The following is a 22,998-nucleotide window of genomic DNA, read 5'->3' as shown; positions in this document are numbered from 1 at the left end:
TAGCAGGCCCGTTTGTGGTGTGAGGAAGACATGGAGGCAATAACATGAAGTTATTTATTTGAGTGAATCAATAAAACAAATTAAAGCATTTTAGGTTAATTGGTAATTTGAGGATACAAATTACTAAACTGAGGGAATAAAATGTGTGTTGACCACACAAATGAGTAATGTGAGTAAATAATTTGAGATTCAAGATTCGGTCTGAATGAGCAAAAATATGTTGTTCTTTCTGACTTTATGTGAATGAAAATACACAAATTGTTGCACCCTTTTCCCATTTGAAATAGGTAAACAGAACAAATATCACCATCCAGGTCACAAAAGCAATGTCTGGAGGGAATAAGAGCCATTTTCTAAACTTTTTAGGCATAAGCAAGTAGAAAATAACACTTACTATCCAGGAACAACAAACAAGTAAAAATTTATTACACAGTGTAATTCTCAAAGTTTTTCCAAAATGTGATACTATCAGGACAACCACAGAATAAATGAGTCTTTCAGAAAGTACATTTGTTATTGACATTTTAAACTATTTTTTTAATTAACAAAAAAAGGTAATATACAAACACTCAGGTAAACAGTAGGAGCACATACAAATCAGATTTAAATAACATAAATACATATGAAGAACATAAAATGAAAATATTAAAAGACAGTTACATAGAATAAAAGAACATACAAAATATAAACATTCAGTCAGAGGTTTCAGGGGAAAGGTTCTATAATGTTTCAATAGCTTATTATTTTTTTTGTTGTTTAATAAGCTAATATAAGAGTGATTTAAGTAGAGAATTTAGTTCTAAGAGAAAATGTGAAATCTTGTGATTTAATAAAATGATGAATAAAAAACTTTGCATACAGAATAATGAAATCAGATATTCAAGAGCGCCATCATCTGGATTATCATAGTAACAAATAATTAACCAAATCACACATTTAAGCTATTCTATGTGATCTCCTTTTGATAACTAATGTAATAACTAATGTAATATTAGATATTAGATATAATATTAATATATTATATTATTATTTTATATAGAGTTATATATTGTCATGTAATTAATGTCATCTGAAAGAAAGCAGATTTTTTATTATTTTAGGAAAGTTATTGTTAATTTGTATATTGTGTAAAACTAAAATAAATATTTTTCTTTAATACAAATTGCAGCTTCTATCTCAAGTACAGTCTTTCCACAAAGCCTACAAAATGACTAACAGAGGCCCCCCACCCCTGACAGTGTGTGATACTTTAAATTAGGACCCATGGCAAACATGAACTCACTAAATAGTTCCATCTATTAAAACTGCATAGGCAGAATTGAGTGCTTTTGGGGAACCCCAATACATTGTTGTTGTTGTTCTAATTAAAACGGACACAGAAAACAAGTATATGAGGTCATTAGGAACAAACTGATTGGCAAAAAATATTAAAAATTTTGAATATGAAACGATAGCATAAAGCACCTGTGAGATATGACAAAAAAAGTAGTACCTCTGATGGTATTAAGGTTAACCTCACTGTCCCTTCCGTCGCAGGAAGTGACGTCACAGCTCCTTTTGTCTGACGACCTTATCCGGAGGAAGTGAAGCTCAGACGAGGCAGCTGCTTCAGCGGAGGGGGAAAAAAAAAAAAGCCTAAAAAAAAAAAAAAAAAAAAAAAAAAAGCAAAGAGGGGGGGAAAAAAACTTCATCGGTTTGCAGGAATTTGGACAGATTTGGAAACTGTGTCCCGGCCCACGGGAGTTCCGGGGAGGGAGACCGAGTCGTCGGCACCGGTAAACGCTGCTCTTCTTCATGCAGTCGCTGCTATTTGTTGCTACATTTGCATGACTCTGCTGCCGCCTCTCCACCAGTCTCCACAGCCGGAAGTCTGTGAGGATGGTCTATTGGTTTTTTCTCTTCGCTTCAGTTTTTTTTATCCTTTGGTTTTTTTTTCCTTTGCTTGTTATTTTTCCCGAGCAGGAGGGCACTGCAGACACACTCTGCTGTCTGCTAACTGTATGTTAATTAGCAGGTCGGGCCTGATTAACTACAAGATGCAAGGAGCCGAAATGGAGTCTTGTGTTGCGCTACAGCTAACATTACACAGATCTTATTTGTGTCATTTCATCAAAGTTAGCGATATTTAGCGTCGTGTAGTTCAACCAGCAAAACGTGGCTGTTGAAAAACTTACAGCTAAGTAATTGGATCTGCTGTAAATACCATAAAAAAACTGAGTTCACTCACTGTGTGTGATCAATAGCCTGAAATCCATAGCTCACATTTGAAGTCAGGTATAAAAAGTTGAAGGTAATATTACATAATCGGTGTCATTAACATCCCAGGAGTATATGATATGCGTTTAGAAATTGAATACAGTCAAGACTAACGTGCTAAACACAATTTTTATCATTATTATTGTTTTGTTCGACCCCTATGGATGGTCTGGCTAATGGGAATGGTCCCAAATAGGCCTCTGTAATCAATAAGTTATTACATTTTCATATCATCAGTCAGTTTACATTTATATAACTATTAAAATGAACATTGCCAGTTGGATCCTACACGGCTGGACTACCAACTGGGCAAAAAGTGAGCAGCTGCCCCCCAGAGTCCCAGACCAGACTATATGGCAGCAACTAATGGTTATTTTTAGCCTATTATCGATTAATCTGCTGATTACTTTCTCAGTCAATCATTAGGTGTACAAGATGTCAGAAAATATATTTTTTTAAAAATGCACATTACAATTTTCCAGAGCCCAAGGTGTCTGACGAGCCGCCCGCAAAGTAAACACGGTCAATTTCACAGTGAGATGAAACTGAGAAAAGCAAATCATCACATTTGAGAGAGTGAAATTGGGAATATTTGACTAAAAAAAATGAATCAAAGAAAATAGTTTCTCTCAGTCAACTTATTCAGGAATCGACACATCATTACAGCTTTTACCCCAAAGGCGCCCCTCAAAAACCCGCAGGGTCACTGTGTGGCAGTTGGTTTGTGGTAATTATATTAACATGCCTAAATGCATTTACCTCAAAGTGTAAATGCATTTAACAATGTATACAAAAGCTAAAATGACTGTTTCTTTTACTGCGGCTGTTCACAAGTTTAATGGCTTGTGGAATAAAACCAAACTTTCTTTTATCAGTTTTTCATACACCATTAAAACATGATATGAGCTGACATGAGGGCCTCAAGGTGGGCCCTGCTTTATTTCCTGATATTAAGACACAGTTTTAAAGAGCAGCCCTGTGTTAAAATCTAATTTTAAGACCTTCATTATTGCAGCAATATTTTGCATATAAGGTGCATTTTGCTAAATTAATTTGTGTTTAATGAAATTAGCACACAGCAAACCTGGAGACATGTAATATTTCAGAAATAATGTACAAAAGCACAGAGAGGAGATGTAATGGCCCCCAAGCCCGGGTCATTTATATCAATGGAGGTAGACTAAATGTAAAGCAGTATAATGCAATAAACATGAACAGCACCACAAACTGAAGCATCCAAAATTCCAATAGAGTTGAACCAACACCTTTCTAAAAGAGTTTCAACAAAATCTGAGCTTTGTAACTTTCATGAAGGTGGATTTGTTGTAGCTTGGTGTTTCTAATTAAACTGGTAACTGAGTGTCAGATATTGTTCTAGTATTTATGATTGAGGAGGTTGAAAATCAACTGTCTCATTAGACTCTTTTGTTAACATTTTAAATTCAGTTGGATTAGTCCTTAAACTTATAATTTGGCCTGTGCACTGTTGATTATGTATTTGTAGTATTGTTATGTTGTATTTATTACTGCAGACCCCTTGTAGTATTGGCATGGACTGTGCTGTAATCAGTTGTTGCTGTATTTGTGTCATTGCAGAAATGATGGAAGATTCTCATTTTAACTCATCGTATTTCTGGTCTCCCGTCCCCACTGTACCAGGACAGGTAAGACTGGAGAAGCCACAGTTAATATGAAGATAAAAGTTTGAATCCTCATCCTTCAAACTGCTTGTAGTTCAGTAGCCGTAGTATCATCATATTAGTAGAGTAAATTTAAAGATATGCATAGCCGAATTATGTTGTATGTGTAGGTTTTAAGGTGCAGTTTAGGATTTAGTGGCATCTAGCAGTGAGGTTGCAGCCCTTTCCCCATTCTAAGGTAACAAAAACAATCATTCTTAGTTTCACGGGATTATACACTAATTAAAACATATTTGGACATACATGAATATTATATTCCATTTCTACCAAGTCTGTTCCACCAGATGCCACTAAATTCTACACACTGCAACTTAAAGTGGAAACTATTATAAAACTATTTTCTTACCAAAGACTGGTGAATAACATTAATTTTGATAAACATATCATGATTTGAATATTGATTCAGTATCTCCTGTGTACTCGCAGATTGAAAATGCTATGTTCCTGAACAAAGTGAAAGAGCAACAGGAAAAGAGCGTTTCCTTCTCTGCTTCCTCGGCATCCCACTACCAAACGGCTCTGCTTACCATCCCGACTCCTGGGGCCAAGACAGATGGAGGAGGGCAGGCTGGTAGCGCAGCACACCTCCACCCTCCACACAGCACCCAGAACATTACGGTGCTGCCTGTCCCCTCCACAGGCATCATGACAGCAGGTGAGTCTGTTTCTGGATTGGGAAGCCTCTGGGCCTTTCGGTTTAAAACAGTTTTTTATGCCTTCACTCCAGCGACAGCCATGACCAGAGGCGGTGTATTTTTAGGCTGTCCGTCCGTCAGTCCCGTTCTCATGAACACGATATCTCAGGAAAACCTTGAGGGAATTTCTTCAAATTTGGCACAAATGTTCACTCAGACTCAATGATGAATGGATTAGAAATTGGTGGTCAAAGGTCACTGTGACCTCACAAAACACATTTTTGGCCATAACTCAGGAATTCATACGCTAATTATGACAAAGTTTGACACAAATGTCTAATAGAATAAAATGATGAAGCAATTACATTTTATATCCAAAAAGCCAAAGGTCAACTTCACTGTGAAATCATAATGTTTTGCAAAAACACTTTTCTGGCCGTTATTCAACAACCATAACTCAGAAACAGGAGGGGAGATTGTGACCATATTTTATTTGACTGGTTGGCAGAGGCATAAAACCACGAGGCAGTATTTCTAGATGATTATTGCACCATGCATCTCATATAATATCTAATGATCAAAATAAGATTCCAAAACAAAGTTGAGGCTGGATTAAGATCCCATAGGAAGCATAAAATAACATGGGTGTATTAGCTGATGACTTGTTAATGAGAACAATCTGAAAGTCATTAGTTTCTTCGTAGTCGCGTACTGTAGGGCCTCTAAGCAGCACTGTAAGCTAAGAGTGTACAGTGCCAGTAGAGCGAATGATAAAATGAACACCTGTTTGTATCAATTTATGCTACAACTTCAGGGCTTTCTTCAAATAATAGAAGAGTGGAAAAGCTGTACTATCACACTCTTTTTGTAGCACACTTCCAGGTTTAGCATATAAAACACATAAAATGTTTCCAAAAATTATTCTTTAACCCCGAGCATACTGTTCATCTCAAACTATAATGCCTTCTTGATTTCTCTCTCCAATTTTATTCTTGATTTATGATCTTTGAGTTCTTGTATTTCGTACTGCCTGCGCTCTGCTTTGTTAAATGTGATTTATTTTTCATTTTGTGTCTAACAATTTCCGTGTTCTGTTGGTCTCTGTCTGTGCAGCTGGTCTGGTCATCACAACTCCTCAGGGAACACTAGTCTCTCCCACTTCCTCTCAGTCGTTTGTCTCTGGTCATCCAGCCACAACCATGATTGTTTCAGCTCTCCATTCTCAAGGTAAAACACACACACTGTATAGACAGTATACGACTCAAAAAACATGTACATATCTTGAGCCTTAATAGAATAATAATGAGAGGTCTTCATTTAATAATATTTAACTGAAGTACACACGTTCTCAGTACAATTCATAATCAATACAAACTTAATACATTTCGACTTTATCAAATGATCCTTTAGTGCATCTATGAGTCACAGCTACTGTGTTATTTAGTATAAGAATACAAGTCACCTTACAGTCAAAGAAAAGTAAGTGAAAATAGCTTTTTTGTTCCTCAAAAGTAATAATCATTATGTTATTATTAATATATAAATGGCAACAAAACATCTGGGTTGATAATGGGATATGATAATTGACTAATATCCCTTCAGAAATCAGTGACATTATAGCATCACTAATGACTGTGTCCTGACTGAAGCTCACATTTTCACAAATGTCAGTGCTTACTGGTTTTATTGGGAGTTTGTATATTTGCTTTTGTGGACCTAAAGTTTTGAGGCTACAAGAATTAGCAGAACCAAACACAAATTGTATTTTAAATCAAGACTCAGGAGCTGATAAAATAAACTTTGTAATATTTAATTTTAATCAGACCTGTGGGGTTTTGTGAGTGTGATTTTTCTCAACGTTCCTGAAGAGAAAATAAAATTAGATTTGGTTAAGTATCTCTAAGATATAAAGCCTCATGATCATTTTTCTTCAAAGCATAGATTGTTCTCAGGAGGTACCAAGGAACCAAGAATGAGCAGCAAATAATGTTTTCACCCAGGCTGTGTTAGTAAATTATGGTTCTAAATGAAAACCAAAAATATCATCTACTGCAATAAATTCTGTCACAGCTTACTCATGACATAATTGGTATGCTTGTACTTCTTATTTTTAGTAGGACGCAATATTTAGAGGTTTACAATCATTTTAAAAGATTGTTTTTGCAGATCTTCAGATTGGTTTAAACCAGATTTAGAGATTACCCCTGAAAGAATAAACACAATTCATTTTCAGCTTGATGTCACTATACTGTATCTACAACATATCACCAACATATACCAGACAGATAATGTAAATTAGCGTTCATTAGAAACCTTTAATAATTGTTCCACAGAGCAAACGCTTGATTCAAGAGTATCCTCTCCTCTTAACCTGCCGCTGTTGATCTTATCTCAGACAAAAAAGAAGCCGATGGGACATCCCATGTGGTGGTGATGCCAGCACCCTCCAAACGAGGCAGAAAGAAGAAAACAACGCTGTCCAGGGTCGGTCCTGTGGGTGGACCAGGAAATGAAACACTAATACTGGCTCACCTGACAGCCGGTGGCCAGGTAAGAAAATATCGATGTAGGAAGGGAAATGTGAGACAATGGATATGTAATCAAATAACTTCGACAAATTTTTGTTTTTTGGTAGGTGGCATCTTTGCAGCATCATACCGGAGACCCATATGACCTGTCAAATGAGGATGAAGAACATGGACCGAAAGATAGCACTAAGACATACAGGTATAGTGTGAAAAAACAAAACATGCGTGCATCCCTCATTTCTCTTTTGCTCTAGTTGTGGAATGCAAGCACACCTGTTCCTCTTGTGTCCTGCCGAAATCAGCATTGCAATTTTCAGCTTCTATAGATGCATTAGGAGCTGCTGGAAGTAGTTTAGGCATCTGACAGCCCTTCTAAACACACTTCACTGCATGTTGTGGCAGAACATACCTGCTTTGTAAGTGACGGGTGAAAGATTGCTTCTCTTTATGTATTTGAGAAACAAATACATCGAAACTTGTGTGCGATGTGTGCTTCATAGACACTCTCTCTCTGCCTCTGCGCACACTGGACATGAACCGCTACCTGCCCTCTACTGTCCTCTTTGTCTTATATATAGCATGCTCTTTGAGTTTTGATCTCTCAAGCACTCTTGTGTCCTGCTCTTTCACTTTTTACAGTATCTACGTACCTTTCCCCTTCAGCTTTCACTGATTTCTCCCTTGACATCTTTCCCTGTTTACGTGTCTCTTACATTTAATTTTACCCCCCCTTTTGTCTTCATTAATTTCTTTTATTATTCATTTTTCTTTTCATTTTCTATCACATCTTACTTCTTTCTGTGAGTCATTGCTGCATTTTCCTGTCTCCTTCCATCACTTTCTCCTAATTTTGCCCTGCCCTGCCCTGTTTTCTTGCATCTCCTTTTCTGTACACGTGTCTTCCTTCTTCCTTCTTGTTCTTCCATCCCGCCCTCCCATTTCTGTGTCTCTCCGCCTGTAGGTGCCGGATGTGTGCGGCGACCTTCTTCAGTAAGTCTGACATGCAGATCCACTCCAAGTCGCACACAGAGGCCAAACCTCACAAGTGTCCTCACTGCGCCAAGTCATTCGCCAACTCCAGCTACCTGGCCCAGCACATCCGCATCCACAGCGGGGCCAAGCCTTACACCTGCTCCTACTGCCAGAAATCTTTCAGGCAGCTCAGTCATTTACAGCAGCACACACGGTACTGCAGACCCCCCCTCCCTCTACCAATCCACGTACCATATTCCCTGTCCTCTTAACGTGTCCTGCCAAGTCCCTTTTTAGAAACCCAGACTCCTGTCTTCTTCATCCTGAGGAGGAGAGTGGAGTGGTGTGCAGATGCATATTACATTGCAATATAGATTTTGGCTCGCATGCTACCAGTTCACCCAGAAGTGACCTTTTCAGAAAATTTAAATTCAGATTGCACAAAATTGCAAGTTGGACTTAATCCATAAAAAAAAAAGATTTTCCATAATTTATACATTAATATGAATGGCCATTTAAAATGCATGGGGTTCAGTTATAATAATTCATGCAATGTAAATACTTAACCTTTTCTTTTTCATTTGTGTGTGTGCACAACTCTTGCTTTCTTGCGTGCTGAATCATATTTTTCCGCTTTATATACCTTGACATGTTTCCTCTGACTTGCATGTTCTGTTATTTCCTCTGCCAGTGCTTCTTCCACAGACACATACATAAACACATTTAGAAATACATGTTAAAATTAAGATTTATAGGTAGACTTGGGTTCATTGTGCTTCACCATTTAAACCTTTATTGTTATATGTTTCCTTTGTCAGTACTTTTTCCTCATTTTCTCCATTGAATAATGTACAATAGAAATCTTTTTGCTGCCATGCTCTGCTTTTCTGCTGTCTGCACTCATTCATCCTGATGGTTTGTTGTTTTGTTTTTTTTTTTGTTTTTTTTTGGCTGTCTCAAATCATTTTGTCATTTCTGGAGGCTTGTTGTTCTAAACGGATATATTCATAAAACATTTAAATTCCAGCTTTTATGTTTAACAATTTGTAAATATATTTGAATGTAACCTCTTCTGTTCAAACAACATCCTTTAGCTGGTCCAGATGGATATGAGTAAAAATTCCAGTGTCAAAACAACTGCTTTATTATTCTGTCATTACAACTGACACCGTCAAGGTTACTAGACAGTTTAATTGTTGTAGATTTTTAATAGACTTTGGTTAGACTCTCCACTTTGTAGTGTGTGTTAAGCACAGTATCATGTTTTTTTTTTTTTACAATCCTGTTTCCCTTTCTCTCTCACTTACATGTCTACCCTTATCAGGAACCACACAGAGTCAAAGCCTCACAAGTGTCCCCATTGTACCAAGTCATTTGCCAACTCTAGCTACCTGGCCCAACATGTCCGTATCCACACCGGAGTGAAACCTTATGCCTGCTCCTACTGCCAAAAGTGCTTCAGACAGCTCAGTCACCTTCAGCAGCACAACAGGTAAGTGAATCACCAGGCTTGGGTTTCTCATCAGCCTCAGTGTCGTTCTGCAGTCATGTTAGATCGTCACGAAAGTGAGGGAGTGCGCTCGATACATGTTTGTGTTTTCACTCAGGATTCATACCGGAGATCGGCCGTACAAGTGTACCCATCCGGGCTGCGAGAAATCCTTTACGCAACTCTCCAATTTACAGGTGTGAAAGACTTGAGTTCTCTTCTCACATAATGCATGTCGTGTGTATTGTTTTAACAGTACTACATAACACTTCCTGTATTGCAAAACCTTCTTTTTCAATTACCATTTTTTTCCCAGTCCCACCGACGTCAACACAACAAAGACAAGCCCTACAAGTGCACCAACTGCAATAAAGGATACATAGATGCAGCAAGCCTGGAGGTGCACATGTCCACACACACGGTCAAGCATGCCAGGATCTACTCGTGTGGTCTCTGCAACCGCACTTATACCTCAGTAAGACAAATGTCCATTTCTGAAGAGCATTTCTACATGCAACAGTATGAATCGCCTCACTGGCATCAGACATCTGGCAACTACTTTACACCGTGTAGTCATGTGTCCACTGTTTCCCCTCTACCTATCCTCCCCTCATCGCAGGAGACGTATCTGGTGAAACACATGGAGAAACACAACCCAGACCAGTTGACCGCACCAGCTGTCGTGGCAGCACAGCCGGGACAACAGAACCAGAACCAAAGCCATGCCCAGGGCCAGGCTGGAGCTCAGAGCCGGCTGGAGAGCGCAGATGGTGGATCGAGCCGACCTGGGGGAGCTGGGAGCGGAGAAGCAGGTGGAGGACAGCAGGGACAGAGCCAGGGCAACTACCCGCAGACAGAAACCATCTCCTGTCCGTTTGACCTGCATCAGTATAAGACAGTGTCTGCCAGTGACATCCAGTACAAACCAGTCACTGTGTCTGATATTACTTCCCACAAGGACCTCTGTCTCACTGTGTCAGCATCCACCATTCAAGTGGAGCACCTCAACTCCTAGAGGTGATGAAAGGAGGGAGTGTGGGGGGTAGGGAAGTTAGAGTAATTCAAAAAAACATAAAATGGAGGATGGAGAGTCAAAGGATAAAAGCAATATTAGGATGATACAAGAACTTTGGAAATCATGACTGTGCCTGAACAATGTTTTGAGGCAGACAGGACAAACAATGTGGTGACACAGTATACTGATGACTATGATTTTATTTTATTTTTTTTCTTGGTCTGTCACTTTTTTTTCTTTCTGCCTTGTTTGATATGTTTTGCTTAGCTGTCCTGTCTGGGAAGGAAGTGCATGTAAAGGCTGCAATAAAATATGTTCCAGTCCATCACAGTGATGGTTTTATGGAAGAGAGTAAAAGAGACAGTGCGTCTCTTTATTGTTGTTTTATCACCTCCTGCTCTTCCCTAAAAATACAGCTTTGGTCATAGCAATTTATGGTCTCTCTGTTGATGAAACTGGTAGTTAACATGAAGGTAAATTTTTATACTTTCTTACAGAGACTTTCAGTTTTTACATCAGTGTTATTACAGCTACTACGTTGTAAAATACATACTTGCAATTATTATTTTTTTTATATGTTTAAAGGGACGTCGAGGTTATTTCCTTTTCAGGAAGGTAAAAATAACAATCTAGTATATATAGATATATACTACCAGTTTATAGAGTATGATTGTGTGTTTAAAGGATGTGGTAATCCATATAACAGCATATTTAGACCCAATCAAAGGCCTTTTATGTGACCTTGAGGAAAGTGATGAGCAGGTTCATGTTTCATGTAATCTTATTGTACTGCTTTGTGTGTATGTCCTAAAAGTAATGTTATCCAAATGTGTTCTTGCTATTATACTTCCACGATGATAATAATGTTTATAATACCTCTTTATAGACATACTTACACATCTGAAATTTGTGTTTTTTTCTGCTTATGATACAATAAACCCTCTGAAATCTTTCTCACTGGCATTTTTCTGTTTCAGTTTGGTGGCCAAATCAGTAATTTTAGTTATATTAGTAAATTTGCCATAGTGGCTTTGTGAAGGCGCATTCATAGCACTGAAAACGAAAGATTGTTTTTATTATCAATTAATCTGCAGATTATTATCTCAATTTGTCCGAGCTATAAAATGTCAGAAAATAACGAAAATGCCTGTCACAATTTGGCACATACAAATTGCTTGAAGATATTCAGTTCATCATCATAGAAAACTAAGAAAAGGAAACAAATATTTACATTTGAGAAGCCACCACTCATCAAGTTTTGGCATTTTTGGCTTAAAATGCGATTAATTTATTATCCAAATAATGTCCATCGATTTATCGTTAAACTCCACGTTCATTGTTAATACATTATATTTTTGTCAATCAAAACTGCATAACCAAGGTGTCTGAGATAAATAACATTATGGTCTTCCTAATGATGTCACTGTGTATGTAGGTGTATTTATTCGTGAAGCGTGTCTGCACTGCTGGAATGTGCGAATTTGTGAGGTGTTTACAAAAGTGGACTATACCATTAGAGAGGAGGGAGTTTACTGTCAGTTTAGCCAATATTTTCTCGGTTCACGTATATAATGACACTTGGAGTAAGGCCGTTTGCTCGACGTAAAGCTAATTCTTAATATGATCATGTACAAAAAGCTTAAGCGATGTAAAAAGTCGCTCGGTTTGTGAAAACTGTAGAATGGTTTCGTCCGTCATTCTCTGCAGTCTGCATTGGATATGGCGTCACTGAAAAAGTGTAGGAGTCGAGAAACTTCACCCATGTAAATAACGTTAATAAAAAACTGTGACAAGCGCTAGGCAGCAATATTGAGTACATAGCTATAAATATATATATATATTACCAGTTATTTTTTAAGTATGCCTCGAAAAAAGCCATTTAGCAACAAACAGAAGAAGAAACAGCTACAAGTCAAACGGGAGAGAAAGAGAGGTAACGTTAATGTTACATTTGCCGTTAGCGTTGCCATGCTAACATTAGCAGTTAGCTAATTAACGTTTCGTGCACCGCAGCTAAACCGCTACTTTATCAGCAAACTGTTTATCTATGTAGTGTTAAGTGATATTTTCAAGTGAAGTATCAGACCACTCATTCAGCCTGTTAAATGTGTTTGTTGTTTTGTGGTAGCTAGCTGTAATAATAAAGCAAGGTGATATAACTTGCCGTCGAACTTGACGAGTGTCCTAACGTTACTGAATGGCCCCTGCTTAGCTATTTGTCACAGCAACGTTAAAAAAATAATTTAAGTATGATTTTTAAGCTCTTAATAATGCCAGCTATATTGCCACATTAGCAGAGGCCGGAGGTAATGTACTGTCACCTAAAGGTCAATTTCAAAGAAGCACTAACAGTGATGACATTTTGACTCAAAAGATTTCCACGTGCTTCATATACAGTGCAAGTTCTAGCACAGGACATAGCCAGTCATTTTATTACAAAAACATGCTTAAATGCCACTGAAATTAGAATAATTACTGAATTAAAAGATTATTTTTTATATTCTTTCAAACTTCAAAAACTGCAGACCTCACTAAGGACTCTAGGGCATACTTCAAACATTTCCTTATGTCTCTTTGTGTCTAATCATTCCATAACTCTCAGGAAAATTATTTATTGTCATACTGAGTTTAAGTGAGTCTCAACCAGTCTCTGATGTACCAATCAAGCAGTGTCTTCTCATACTTTTCTCAACACAAACCTTTTCAACACCTAAGACATACTGCATTTGTTTTAGGTTTTTCTGAGATCAGCGGTGACTTTTAATTTAAGTTAATTGTGTATATACTGTATGTAAAAAGTGACCCCCAGAACGGGCATAAGTAGGTCAAACAACCTGTTCTTAAGTACAAATCATTAGTGTAGAGTCAGTGTAGGCTTGTCATTCAGTTAGTAAGATGTCTGAACAAATCAAAATATGGTTTTGTTATGTACTGCATTGAAAATATTTTGTGGTTCATGTCAATAAAATTGTAAGCATTTATTCTTGTGAAGATGCCACACTGCTTCCCTGATGGCAATGAGGTTCAAGGACACTTGACTAGAAGCATAAGAATATCCTTAATAGCCAACAGTGGAAAAAGTAGATGCCAGTATTCAATCCAAGAAAGCTTATTGGTGCATGATGAATAACTGTATTTGACTGTGACCCCTGACCTTTGTCCTCGTCTCCCAGGTGACACAGGTTCCGGGCCTAGCAGCCGCAATGCCAGTGTGGAGCGAGGAGGAGAGCGGCAGTCGGATACCTCAGACAGCGAGACCACAGATATAAGGAGAATAAATCAGCAGCCCTTCGGCAGAGAAGGTAGATATGATCCCAACAGGTGAGTTGTCAGTTTTATTACTTATAATAAATTAGATTGATTAGAAGGTGGTTTTGTGAAACATTTAAAATATGCTGAGATATATACAGATTTTGTTCTGGGCGTCTATTAGAGATGCACTGATAATGGAATTTCAAGACAGATAACGATAACAGCTCTGTTTGTTGTGACCGATAATATTATTATTATAAGATGAAAAATTTGAAGAGAATAAGAGGACAAGATTATTTTTATCATACAACACCAATGTTTAGATCTGTCACTATTCCTATTTTTTATTGTAAACTTGTTTGTAACAAATGTAGTTTATCTTTTGTCATTTTTCATTCACAGAAACATAAAATTTATTTCCTGAAGCAGCAGCAGGATGCTTGAATTAGAAAAGTGGCTACTGAATGATAATTGATGGAGCAATTTGTCAGATAGTAAAAGAAAAAAAGATCTCAATTTTAATTTGACGCCATGCTATGTATTGTGTGTGTGATGTAATTTTTAAATTAGAAAAAGTTGATCATGTTAGTAATTTGCATGTTCTCAAAATGATCACTTTTAAAATATACAGCCCACAGTCTTACAAATGCAAATACTTAAACTAGTATTCCTGACAACACCCCCCCCCACCCCCCCGCCTCTCTTCAGGTTCCGACTGCACTTTGAAAAAGAGAGTAAAGAAGATGTGGAGAAGAGGAAGAAGATTGCCAGGGAGAAGGTGCTGCAGCCAGTCTCCGACAAAGAACTTGAGACTTCTATCGATGACATCTACCCCTCAGAGAAAGGTCTGGCTGTTTTCTTTTTTTAATCCTTTCCACATGACGGTCTCAAAATAAGCCAAATGGATGAGCAGAGTAGGTTAATGGAGTGGATCACTGCTTTACACGCTGAAACTCGATTACTCACTGCTAGGTCTTGGTTTCCCACGACGGCCGTCCTGGAATTATGAGATGACGCGAGAGAGCTTGTTGAGAAAAGAAGAGAAGTCATACAGAGAGTATCTTGATGACCTACACTCCAGAAACCCACCTGGCTCTCTTAGCCACTTTGAGCACAATCTGGAGGTGAGTGACTTGATGTGCTTTTTTGTTAAAAAAAAAAAAATTAAAATCAAATGCCAGTGTTGGAGTTTGCAGACTTGCCAACCTGTACGCATTTTGTGTAGCAGTTTGACATCAAAGTACACTGGTACGATTTGTCACTCTAAACTACGCAAAAAACTACACAGTTGTATTAACCAGCTTATAAATATTTATTTCACCATAGCCATATAATAGTCTGTTTAGACTGGTTGGGGTTTTACAGCTACTTTGTCATCATCTTTTCGAGTTAGCTGAAAATCATACTTCCAAAAATCAAATTGGCTTAAAGTTTGATTATTGTGAACGTATTAACAATAGAAACTATATAAATGCAGCAGTATTGGTAGGTTAGTGTGTGGCCTAAGTGAAATTGTGTTCCTTGGTCAGCTGTGTTAAGGCAGGTGAAAGAAAAATGGACCAACAGGCAAAAATGACCAACTAACAGTCCTGGCATCTGCAGATATTTTTGTAAACAATCTTCTAATGGTATCAAGAATTTTCATATCAGTGCTTCCCACTTTGACAGTTTGACTGCTGCTTGTATGCAAAAAATGTACTATTATGCATATGTATGCAAATTATGTATAACAAGTCATTGTGTGAAGAGGCAGTGATTTGCGTCTGACACATCTAGGTTGCCAAAGTGGTATTCAAATAATTTGTCCAGGGTCGGCAGATCTGGAGTTTGGCAACTTTTCAGAATCAAAAGATCAGATGACCAGATGTGAGACTTGGACAGTGGTAAAAATGGCCAAGATCACTGTGGTTGCTGGACTGTTGTATATTTGCCTGAGTAGTAATTACGTTCACCCTAATGTTGGAACATGATTATCTAATCACCATCAGATGTGTTACTATGGTCTGGCCTATATAACATACCAGTGCCAAAATTCACTCTATTCTTCACCCAGCAAGAGTCACAATACGAAGAGTGTTGGTTTGAGTTATAATCTTGAGTTTTGCGTGTTAGCTATTGTACTCCCTTTTTATTCATTTATCTTTTTGATGATATACTTAAATTTTCTATTGAACCAGGATTAGTCCATTTAGTACCATTCTTCAGTGTACATGCTTGCTTTTGACCCTCACTATACAGAACGGGAACCAGGTTTTTGGTGGTAGAAGCTCTGAGAACAATTAGTTGGTAATTTGGTGCAAGTAACCACTCATTCGCCAGCACCTTTTCTGTGCAAAGTGAGTATTTATAAATCCTGTTGAACCTGTTGACAACATGAAGCATGAAGTAATCCTGCTTGTTAATGAGTAGCTTGTAAACTGATGATTACCCTGCAGACTGGCTTTGCCACTTGCATCTTAAAAGACATAACTTTTGAGGCTGTTATCTAGCCAGGATAACTGAATATTTCATTTTGACAGAGCTGGATCATGAGGGATCAGTATGAACTGTATGACATACCTGTATATTGTCTGGTATTTTCCACTGAGAACAAAGTACTGTCACATCTTATTATCATGCTGTGTTATTGCACAGTTTTTAGGCTCAGAAAATGGTAACATTATCTTCAAAATCTGAAACCCTGCCAATCATTTAATTTCAAAGCGTGGGCTGAGCTCAAGAGGCACATCACAGCAGTAGCAGGGCTTGAGCAGCTGGTGGTGTAATAAATGACACTCGGTAATCTAGAGTTGATGGCTTTTCAAGTGGAGCTGAGGATCAAAACAATGGAAAAATAACACGTATATGAATAAGCTACTTGAAAAGGTTGTCTTGCCTGTTGGGACTGCATATGATTTTATAGTATTACAATAGGGCATTGTATTGATCCTATCCCTTTACAATTGTTATTAACAAAGTGTCAATTGTGTATTCATAGACTTTTACTTTATTGTGTTTACAATATTAAACGTGTATTTCCTACTCCCCACTTCTTTTTCTTTCTTTTAGACATGGAGGCAGCTATGGAGAGTGTTAGAAATGTCAGATGTCATCCTGCTCATTGTGGACATCAGGCACCCGGTAGGTGATCTTGTAAACAAAAGACTGCAGGATGGATCAAGCCACTAGATGGAGACACAGCCAACATCCATCTGCATTCCTGTTTATATATCAGTTTATGTACATGATGCCTTTTTGAAATTTTAAATGATGCTTTTGTTGGGAAATGTGGTCACCTGAAGTAATTATTCACAGCATAAGAGATCTTAGAGAACATTTACACTCCTGAAATTTGTCAAGACTAAATAAAAGTGAAATTGACAAGATCAAAAGATTGGTATACACCTATTACATACATCATAGATGATGATTTGGAGGCAAAAAAAAACCAAAGAAAAGAAGAAAATAATCCCATCTGTCATTTCTACTTTGCAACATTGAAATTATATTTACTCTGCACTTTAAGACATAAAACAGACTTTGTTGTTGGCTTTGTTTACAGGAAAATCTGTCTATTATCATTCTTGTTAAAAATTCCCATTTACTCTGGCCTTTTGAGGCAGTTTGACAACAAACTAAAGCATCATATTTTATAGTTGGATGAATTTGACTTGCAGTATTTCACATCCACGATTTGTTTTCTTGCACAAGTTACTTATTAAATCCTCTACATATTGTTGTAATCTTGCGGATAAAGTGCAGGAAAATGGTTGCATGTTCAAGGTAAGTCAGTGTGATGTGCTACTAAGGATTTGATGCCAAGTTGAAATGAAACCCAGTTCTTTGGTTCTAATTATAAGGCATCAGCTTCTGACACACTTAGTTTTTATTTCTAACTTTGATGCCAGATATACTTTATGTGAAGTGAATTCACGTCCTTAATTTAGAGCCTCCAGTTTTAACGCAAAGTTAAAAACGGCTCAACTCGTCTTGCTCCTATTAATAATGCTATGATCTAGGGGGTTTATTTGTTGAATAGGCCATAATTAACTGTCTCATTAAGGTGTGTCCTCATGTAAACCACCCAGATGCTGCAGTTCCCTCCAGCCATATACCACTACATCACTGGAGATCTCCAGAAGCAGATGATCCTGGTGTTGAACAAAGCCGACCTTTGTCCTCCCCCACTGGTCATCGCCTGGAAACACTACATGACCTCTCAGTTCCCCCACCTGCAAATAGTCTGCTTCACCTCCCACCGTGGACAGCCCTACAGCACAGGTGAAGAGAGGGAGAGAGGGGGAAGGGTAGGAGGTCGAGAGACATTGGTGTGATAGGAAGACAGACAAGGAAATCAAAATAAACCTGCCAGTCAGGGAACTTATTGCAGTAATATCACCAGAATAAACTGTAGTGTGTCTGTCTGCGGCTGTCATTTCGATAAGAATAACTGGCTGTCTGTTTGTCTGCTGGCTTGTAGTGCTCCAGAAAAAGAGGATGAGGAGGAAGGCTGACTGGAGTCACGCTGGAGGTCCTACAGACATCCTGAAGTCCTGTCAGGAGATCACAGCAGGGAGAGGTGGGAGTGTGTCTACTCTTAATCTTGCACACTAATAACAAAGCTATCATAATAACACAGATATTTCCAATCAATGCACATGACTATTAGCATATGTGCATTTCTGTTGATCCTGTGAATGTTACTTTGTTCTTGGTAGTTGACCTGTCCAGCTGGGAGCAGAAGATTCACAGAGATGCTGTTGCTGAGCAACTGGATGAGGAGCGGCCAGATGAAGGAGCGGAGTCGGTGCTGATGGAGCATCAAAGTGATAGCGCTATGGAAATGAGCAACCCTACCCAGGAGCTCTACAAAGATGGGGTTCTCACACTGGGCTGCATAGGTAGACATCTGTGTTTTCACAGAGTAATTGAGCACAGTAGCAAGACGAAGTGAAAGTTTCTAAAAATCAATTCAAAACAAATTCTTCTGAAAAAAATCAGAGCAGTCCTTCTCATCTGGTTTTTAACTTGAAAAGGTTGTAACACCAGATAATTACTCCAGAGTAACAAGCACCTTTCTCTAATCCGTTGGACAGAAGATTTAGCAAGTGAATAAATTAATAGTTTGTTTGGGGAATAGAAACTGTTTCACTTTAATCTGATCCCTTAAATGGCTTGTTGGATGTTCTTATTTGTTTATAATCCACAGTACTTGAATTTGATAATCAAAAAGGAGAAAGTATTTTTGCTCAACTATAGTGGACCAACAGACCAATATCTTGACACATGGAGAACATGTCCACATTAAATAAAATACACTTTATCTCTCAGTTTAAGATAAACGTTAGTTAATGGCTTCAGAATTCATATTCATGAGGAATAACATTGAACTGGGACACTGGATTCAGGTTAGCATCGGCAAAGTGACTTAAAAACAATTTATAAAAGACTTATAAAAGACTTATCTTTTTTTTTACAGGTTTTCCAAATGTTGGTAAGTCATCTGTCATCAACAGCCTGGTTGGGAGGAAGGTGGTGAGCGTATCTCGAACCCCAGGCCACACCAAATACTTCCAGACCTACTACCTCACCCCGACAGTCAAACTGTGTGACTGCCCCGGACTCGTCTTCCCCTCCCGTGTCAATAAACAGTTACAGGTACAAGCTCACCTTTTGTGTACCTGAAAGCAGATGTGACTTTGAGTTTACTTGCATGTTTAGGCTCAATAGAAACTTAACTGTGATGAACACCACACACACACGTCTGGGAAGATGGATTATTGATTTTATACATTCCCACTTGTTGTCTTTCAAAGGCTTCTGATGAATCCCAGGGTTGTTTGTGATGCTCAGATTTTCAGTTCTTGGATACTGTCTCACCCATTCTCAAAATTTTTTTGAACCTTCTTTGATTTATATTATTGATATTTTTTTTCAGTTTTTTGTCTTGTCTTTTATCTTTGCCTCTTTTTATTTTCTCCAGATCGTGGCAGGCATCTACCCAGTGTCTCAGCTGCAGGAGCCCTACAGCTCGGTCGGTTATCTGTGTGAGAGAACCCCATTCCTCTCGGCACTGAAGCTCAAACATCCCAGTTTACAAGAAAATGAACCCCAGCAAGGAAGCCAGGGGTCTGAAGAGCCCGGCTGGACTGCCTGGGATGTTTGTGAGGGTAAGCTAAAGGGTCAGAGAATCATAAGTGTGTAGTGACTCATTTGCTGTCTTGCATTCATTTGATGAAGCAAGACGGACCTTTCCACCGGCATTAAATAAATGAGAGAATGTAAACAGTTACTGTGGAGGATATAATCAAAGTACGATGCATTCTGATCACATGTGATACATTTGTCTAGTGTTGCTGTGATGGTTAATGTGCAAAAAACACTGAACAAGACACTGAACTACTCCTTAGGTTTTGATTTATAAATCCAACTGTAAATCTTAAAATTGCCAACTTGTCTTGATAGGCCTGTTATTATTGTCCAGTGTCATTGTTCTGTCATATTATCTTCTGTTCTAATTATGGCTAATCCTATGATTTGATTTTATATACTAAAGCTTCCTTCTCTTTCTATCCTGTGTTGCGTTCTTCAGCTTGGGCAGAGAGGAGAGGCTATAAAACAGCAAAAGCAGCTCGCAATGATGTTTACCGTGCAGCAAACAGTCTCCTGAGGTTGGCCATTGATGGCAGATTGTGTCTCTGTCTCAGACCACCTGGCTACAGCTGCCTGAGAGGTAAGAGAAGAGGCTCTTATATGACCTTTCCTTCGCCTTGAAGTGTTTTTAAAATTTTAAAGTGTTAAAATGGTTGATGGATAAAATTAATTTGATTCTTGGTTTGTCCATGATCTTCAGAGCATTGGGAAAACCACCCAGACTTACCAGAAATAATGGCTCTACAAGGACGGTTGACAGAGGAGGAAGGTATGGGAGACAGAGACGATGAGGAGGATGGAGAGTCCAGCACCGAGCCCGAGGAAGAGAGAGACCGGGACGCGGATGATGATGAGGATGGAGATGATGAAGATGAGGGGTTTGGAAAACCAAGGCGGAAGGAGGATAAGCCATCCGGCTTCACTGTCAACATGTACAATGTCCTTCGGGAAAATGAGTGCGAGTAACGACAGAGGGAAAAACGAGCAGGAAGAAATAAGTCGTTCCTCTTTCCTGATCCTCCCCATCAAGCCCAGTACATTTTTCATTCCTGTTTTTTCCTAAATCTGCATTCCTTCTCCTTTTTTCTTGCCTCTACACACCTCATGTCATTACCTTCTACATTAACATGATCTATTCTAATTCACTCACCCCCGTTTCCTTCTCCCGGTAATATACAGAGCATATTCATGTACTCCATGCTGTGCCTCTGCTCTGCTTGTTCATCCATGAAGCTTGTCCTTCTCTATTGCTCCAAGGAATGTTTTTGGTTTGGGTTTTTTTTGCATGTTGTTCTCAGAGACTATTGAAGTAACTTCCCTCAACCTGGAATAATCAACCAACTGGTTTCCAATCTCTTTATTGATAAGTGACCTCACAGCTGAGATGCCAAAGTTCAGGAAAGGATGATAAAACAAATCAAATGCACTGTTGATATGATGTCATTCACTGGAGCAGCCTTTTGGCTCTCAGAGCAGCTGGAAATCTAAGAACATGACTCTAAATCTTCTTAATAGACCAGAGTACATCAAAACTTTGGTTAAGGGGTGTGGGATGGGATATGTGAAATAAAACCAAGATTTCACACACAGTTTTGCAGTATAACCGCTGTGTTAGAGGTTCATTTATCTGAACTTGGGTTTGATTTAGATTATACTGTGTCTGCGAGTGATATATTATTTGCTGTGTCTCTGCACAGTCAGCAGGAAATTTCATTGGGATCGAGGGGGGGTGGGGGTTGAATCCTTGTATTGCTGGATGAGGCTGTTTCAGGAATTTAACATGTAGTGTTTTAACTACTACACACAAAATATCCCTCGATGCTGATCGAGATCTACAATATTTAGTGCAGGATTTGGCTACAATCATTCAGCAAGTTTATTTGCTAATGACAGTACAGTAGGTTTGATCCCACTGAGACTGCTTAATAATCAGTTAAAGGAATGGTTCAACATTTTGGGAAATATGCTTATTTTCTTTCTTGCTAAGAGAGAGAAGAAAATATTGCTATTACTCTCATTTCTGTATGATAAATAAATATGAAGCTACCGCCAGCAACTTGTTAGCTTAGCACGAAGACTGGAAACTGACAAAATCCACTTACCAGCACCTCTAAAGGTCACTAATTAACACATTACATCACGCTTATTTATACAGCACAAAAACAGAGTATAAAAAAAGACATGTTGTAGTTTCAGGGAGGGTTTATGAGCAGAACTATTAGCTCCTTTTACAACCTCATGGCGAACATAAGCGTGGTATCGATCTTCTCATCTAAATCTCTTCAAGAAAGCGAATAAGCATATTTCCCAGATGTGGAACTGTTCCTTTGACCACACAGAAGGAGGGGGACTGGTCATCACGGCTTCCATCTGTCCATCATTATAAACAACTTTATGACTCCAGCTTTGCTCTACTGTTGGTTTTATGAAATATAACTGTGACATAACACTCAATTTCAAGGTCTGATCTTGTAATGTTATACAACTCCTGCAGACTTTTCCTCAGTGTTGGTCAACACTAAGATATTTTTCTAACTTTCTTCTGAAATTAGAAAAACTGACATCATCGCTGTTTGACCAGTCTCTCTCTCTCTCTCTCTCCTTCTCTGTGATGGCCCCACTACAATCCTGAGTGCTGTATTATTATTATGTGCTGTTGTCGTGCCTCATTCATGTGTTCACTGAGGTAACCCTACAGCACAGTGCTGTGTTACCGTGTAATACATCACACTGCAGCCACATGCAGTCATTTCTACCATCGGTACAATGTAAAGCAGTTGCTCAACACTACCATGCTGTTAGAAAACACAATAGACTTGCGGTTGTGTTGATGTGGCTTTTGTTTTTTTTGTTTTTTCTTTTGGAAATATTGAAACAGACAGCATCTGGAAAGTGTAGTGTGAGTGTGAAAGCTTGAGGTGTGTTCAGGATATTTGCTGCATTCCTCAATTCATTCCTAGTATGCTTCATGTTGAACTGGACTGCTTTCTGCAATAAAAGAAAATAATCCTCTAAACCA

At 38.4% G+C, this 22,998-nt stretch overlaps 2 protein-coding genes across 6 annotated transcripts; both read left to right on the top strand.

Moving 5' to 3' along the window:
* The first annotated feature begins 1,541 nt into the window (after positions 1-1,541).
* znf384b (zinc finger protein 384 b) lies at positions 1,542-11,547 on the top strand. Of its 5 annotated transcripts, XM_067601117.1 has the most exons (11): positions 1,555-1,775; positions 3,853-3,920; positions 4,383-4,611; positions 5,705-5,818; positions 6,987-7,141; positions 7,227-7,318; positions 8,081-8,305; positions 9,416-9,583; positions 9,699-9,777; positions 9,897-10,055; positions 10,200-11,547. In XM_067601117.1, the coding sequence occupies exons 2-11, from the start codon at positions 3,855-3,857 to the stop codon at positions 10,593-10,595; spliced, it is 1,683 nt and encodes a 560-aa protein (XP_067457218.1). In that variant the 5' UTR covers positions 1,555-1,775; positions 3,853-3,854; the 3' UTR covers positions 10,596-11,547. The 5 variants fall into 5 exon arrangements, with proteins under 5 accessions (XP_067457215.1, XP_067457218.1, XP_067457219.1 ...); XM_067601114.1 differs by having other exon boundaries at positions 1,542-1,775; positions 9,897-11,547; XM_067601118.1 differs by lacking the exon at positions 8,081-8,305 and having other exon boundaries at positions 1,558-1,775.
* A 752-nt stretch (positions 11,548-12,299) lies between these two features.
* gnl1 (guanine nucleotide binding protein-like 1) lies at positions 12,300-22,998 on the top strand. The gene is made up of 12 exons (XM_067601113.1): positions 12,300-12,528; positions 13,769-13,916; positions 14,556-14,692; positions 14,820-14,971; positions 16,896-16,967; positions 17,915-18,107; positions 18,307-18,405; positions 18,545-18,727; positions 19,306-19,484; positions 19,810-19,996; positions 20,419-20,559; positions 20,680-22,998. The coding sequence occupies exons 1-12, from the start codon at positions 12,456-12,458 to the stop codon at positions 20,943-20,945; spliced, it is 1,830 nt and encodes a 609-aa protein (XP_067457214.1). The 5' UTR covers positions 12,300-12,455; the 3' UTR covers positions 20,946-22,998.

Source organism: Thunnus thynnus, chromosome 10 (assembly GCF_963924715.1).
Source record: "Thunnus thynnus chromosome 10, fThuThy2.1, whole genome shotgun sequence".
Taxonomy (NCBI): Eukaryota; Metazoa; Chordata; class Actinopteri; order Scombriformes; family Scombridae; genus Thunnus; species Thunnus thynnus.
The sequence above is the reverse complement of the archived record's forward strand: the minus strand, read 5'-3'. Positions and strand labels throughout refer to the sequence as shown.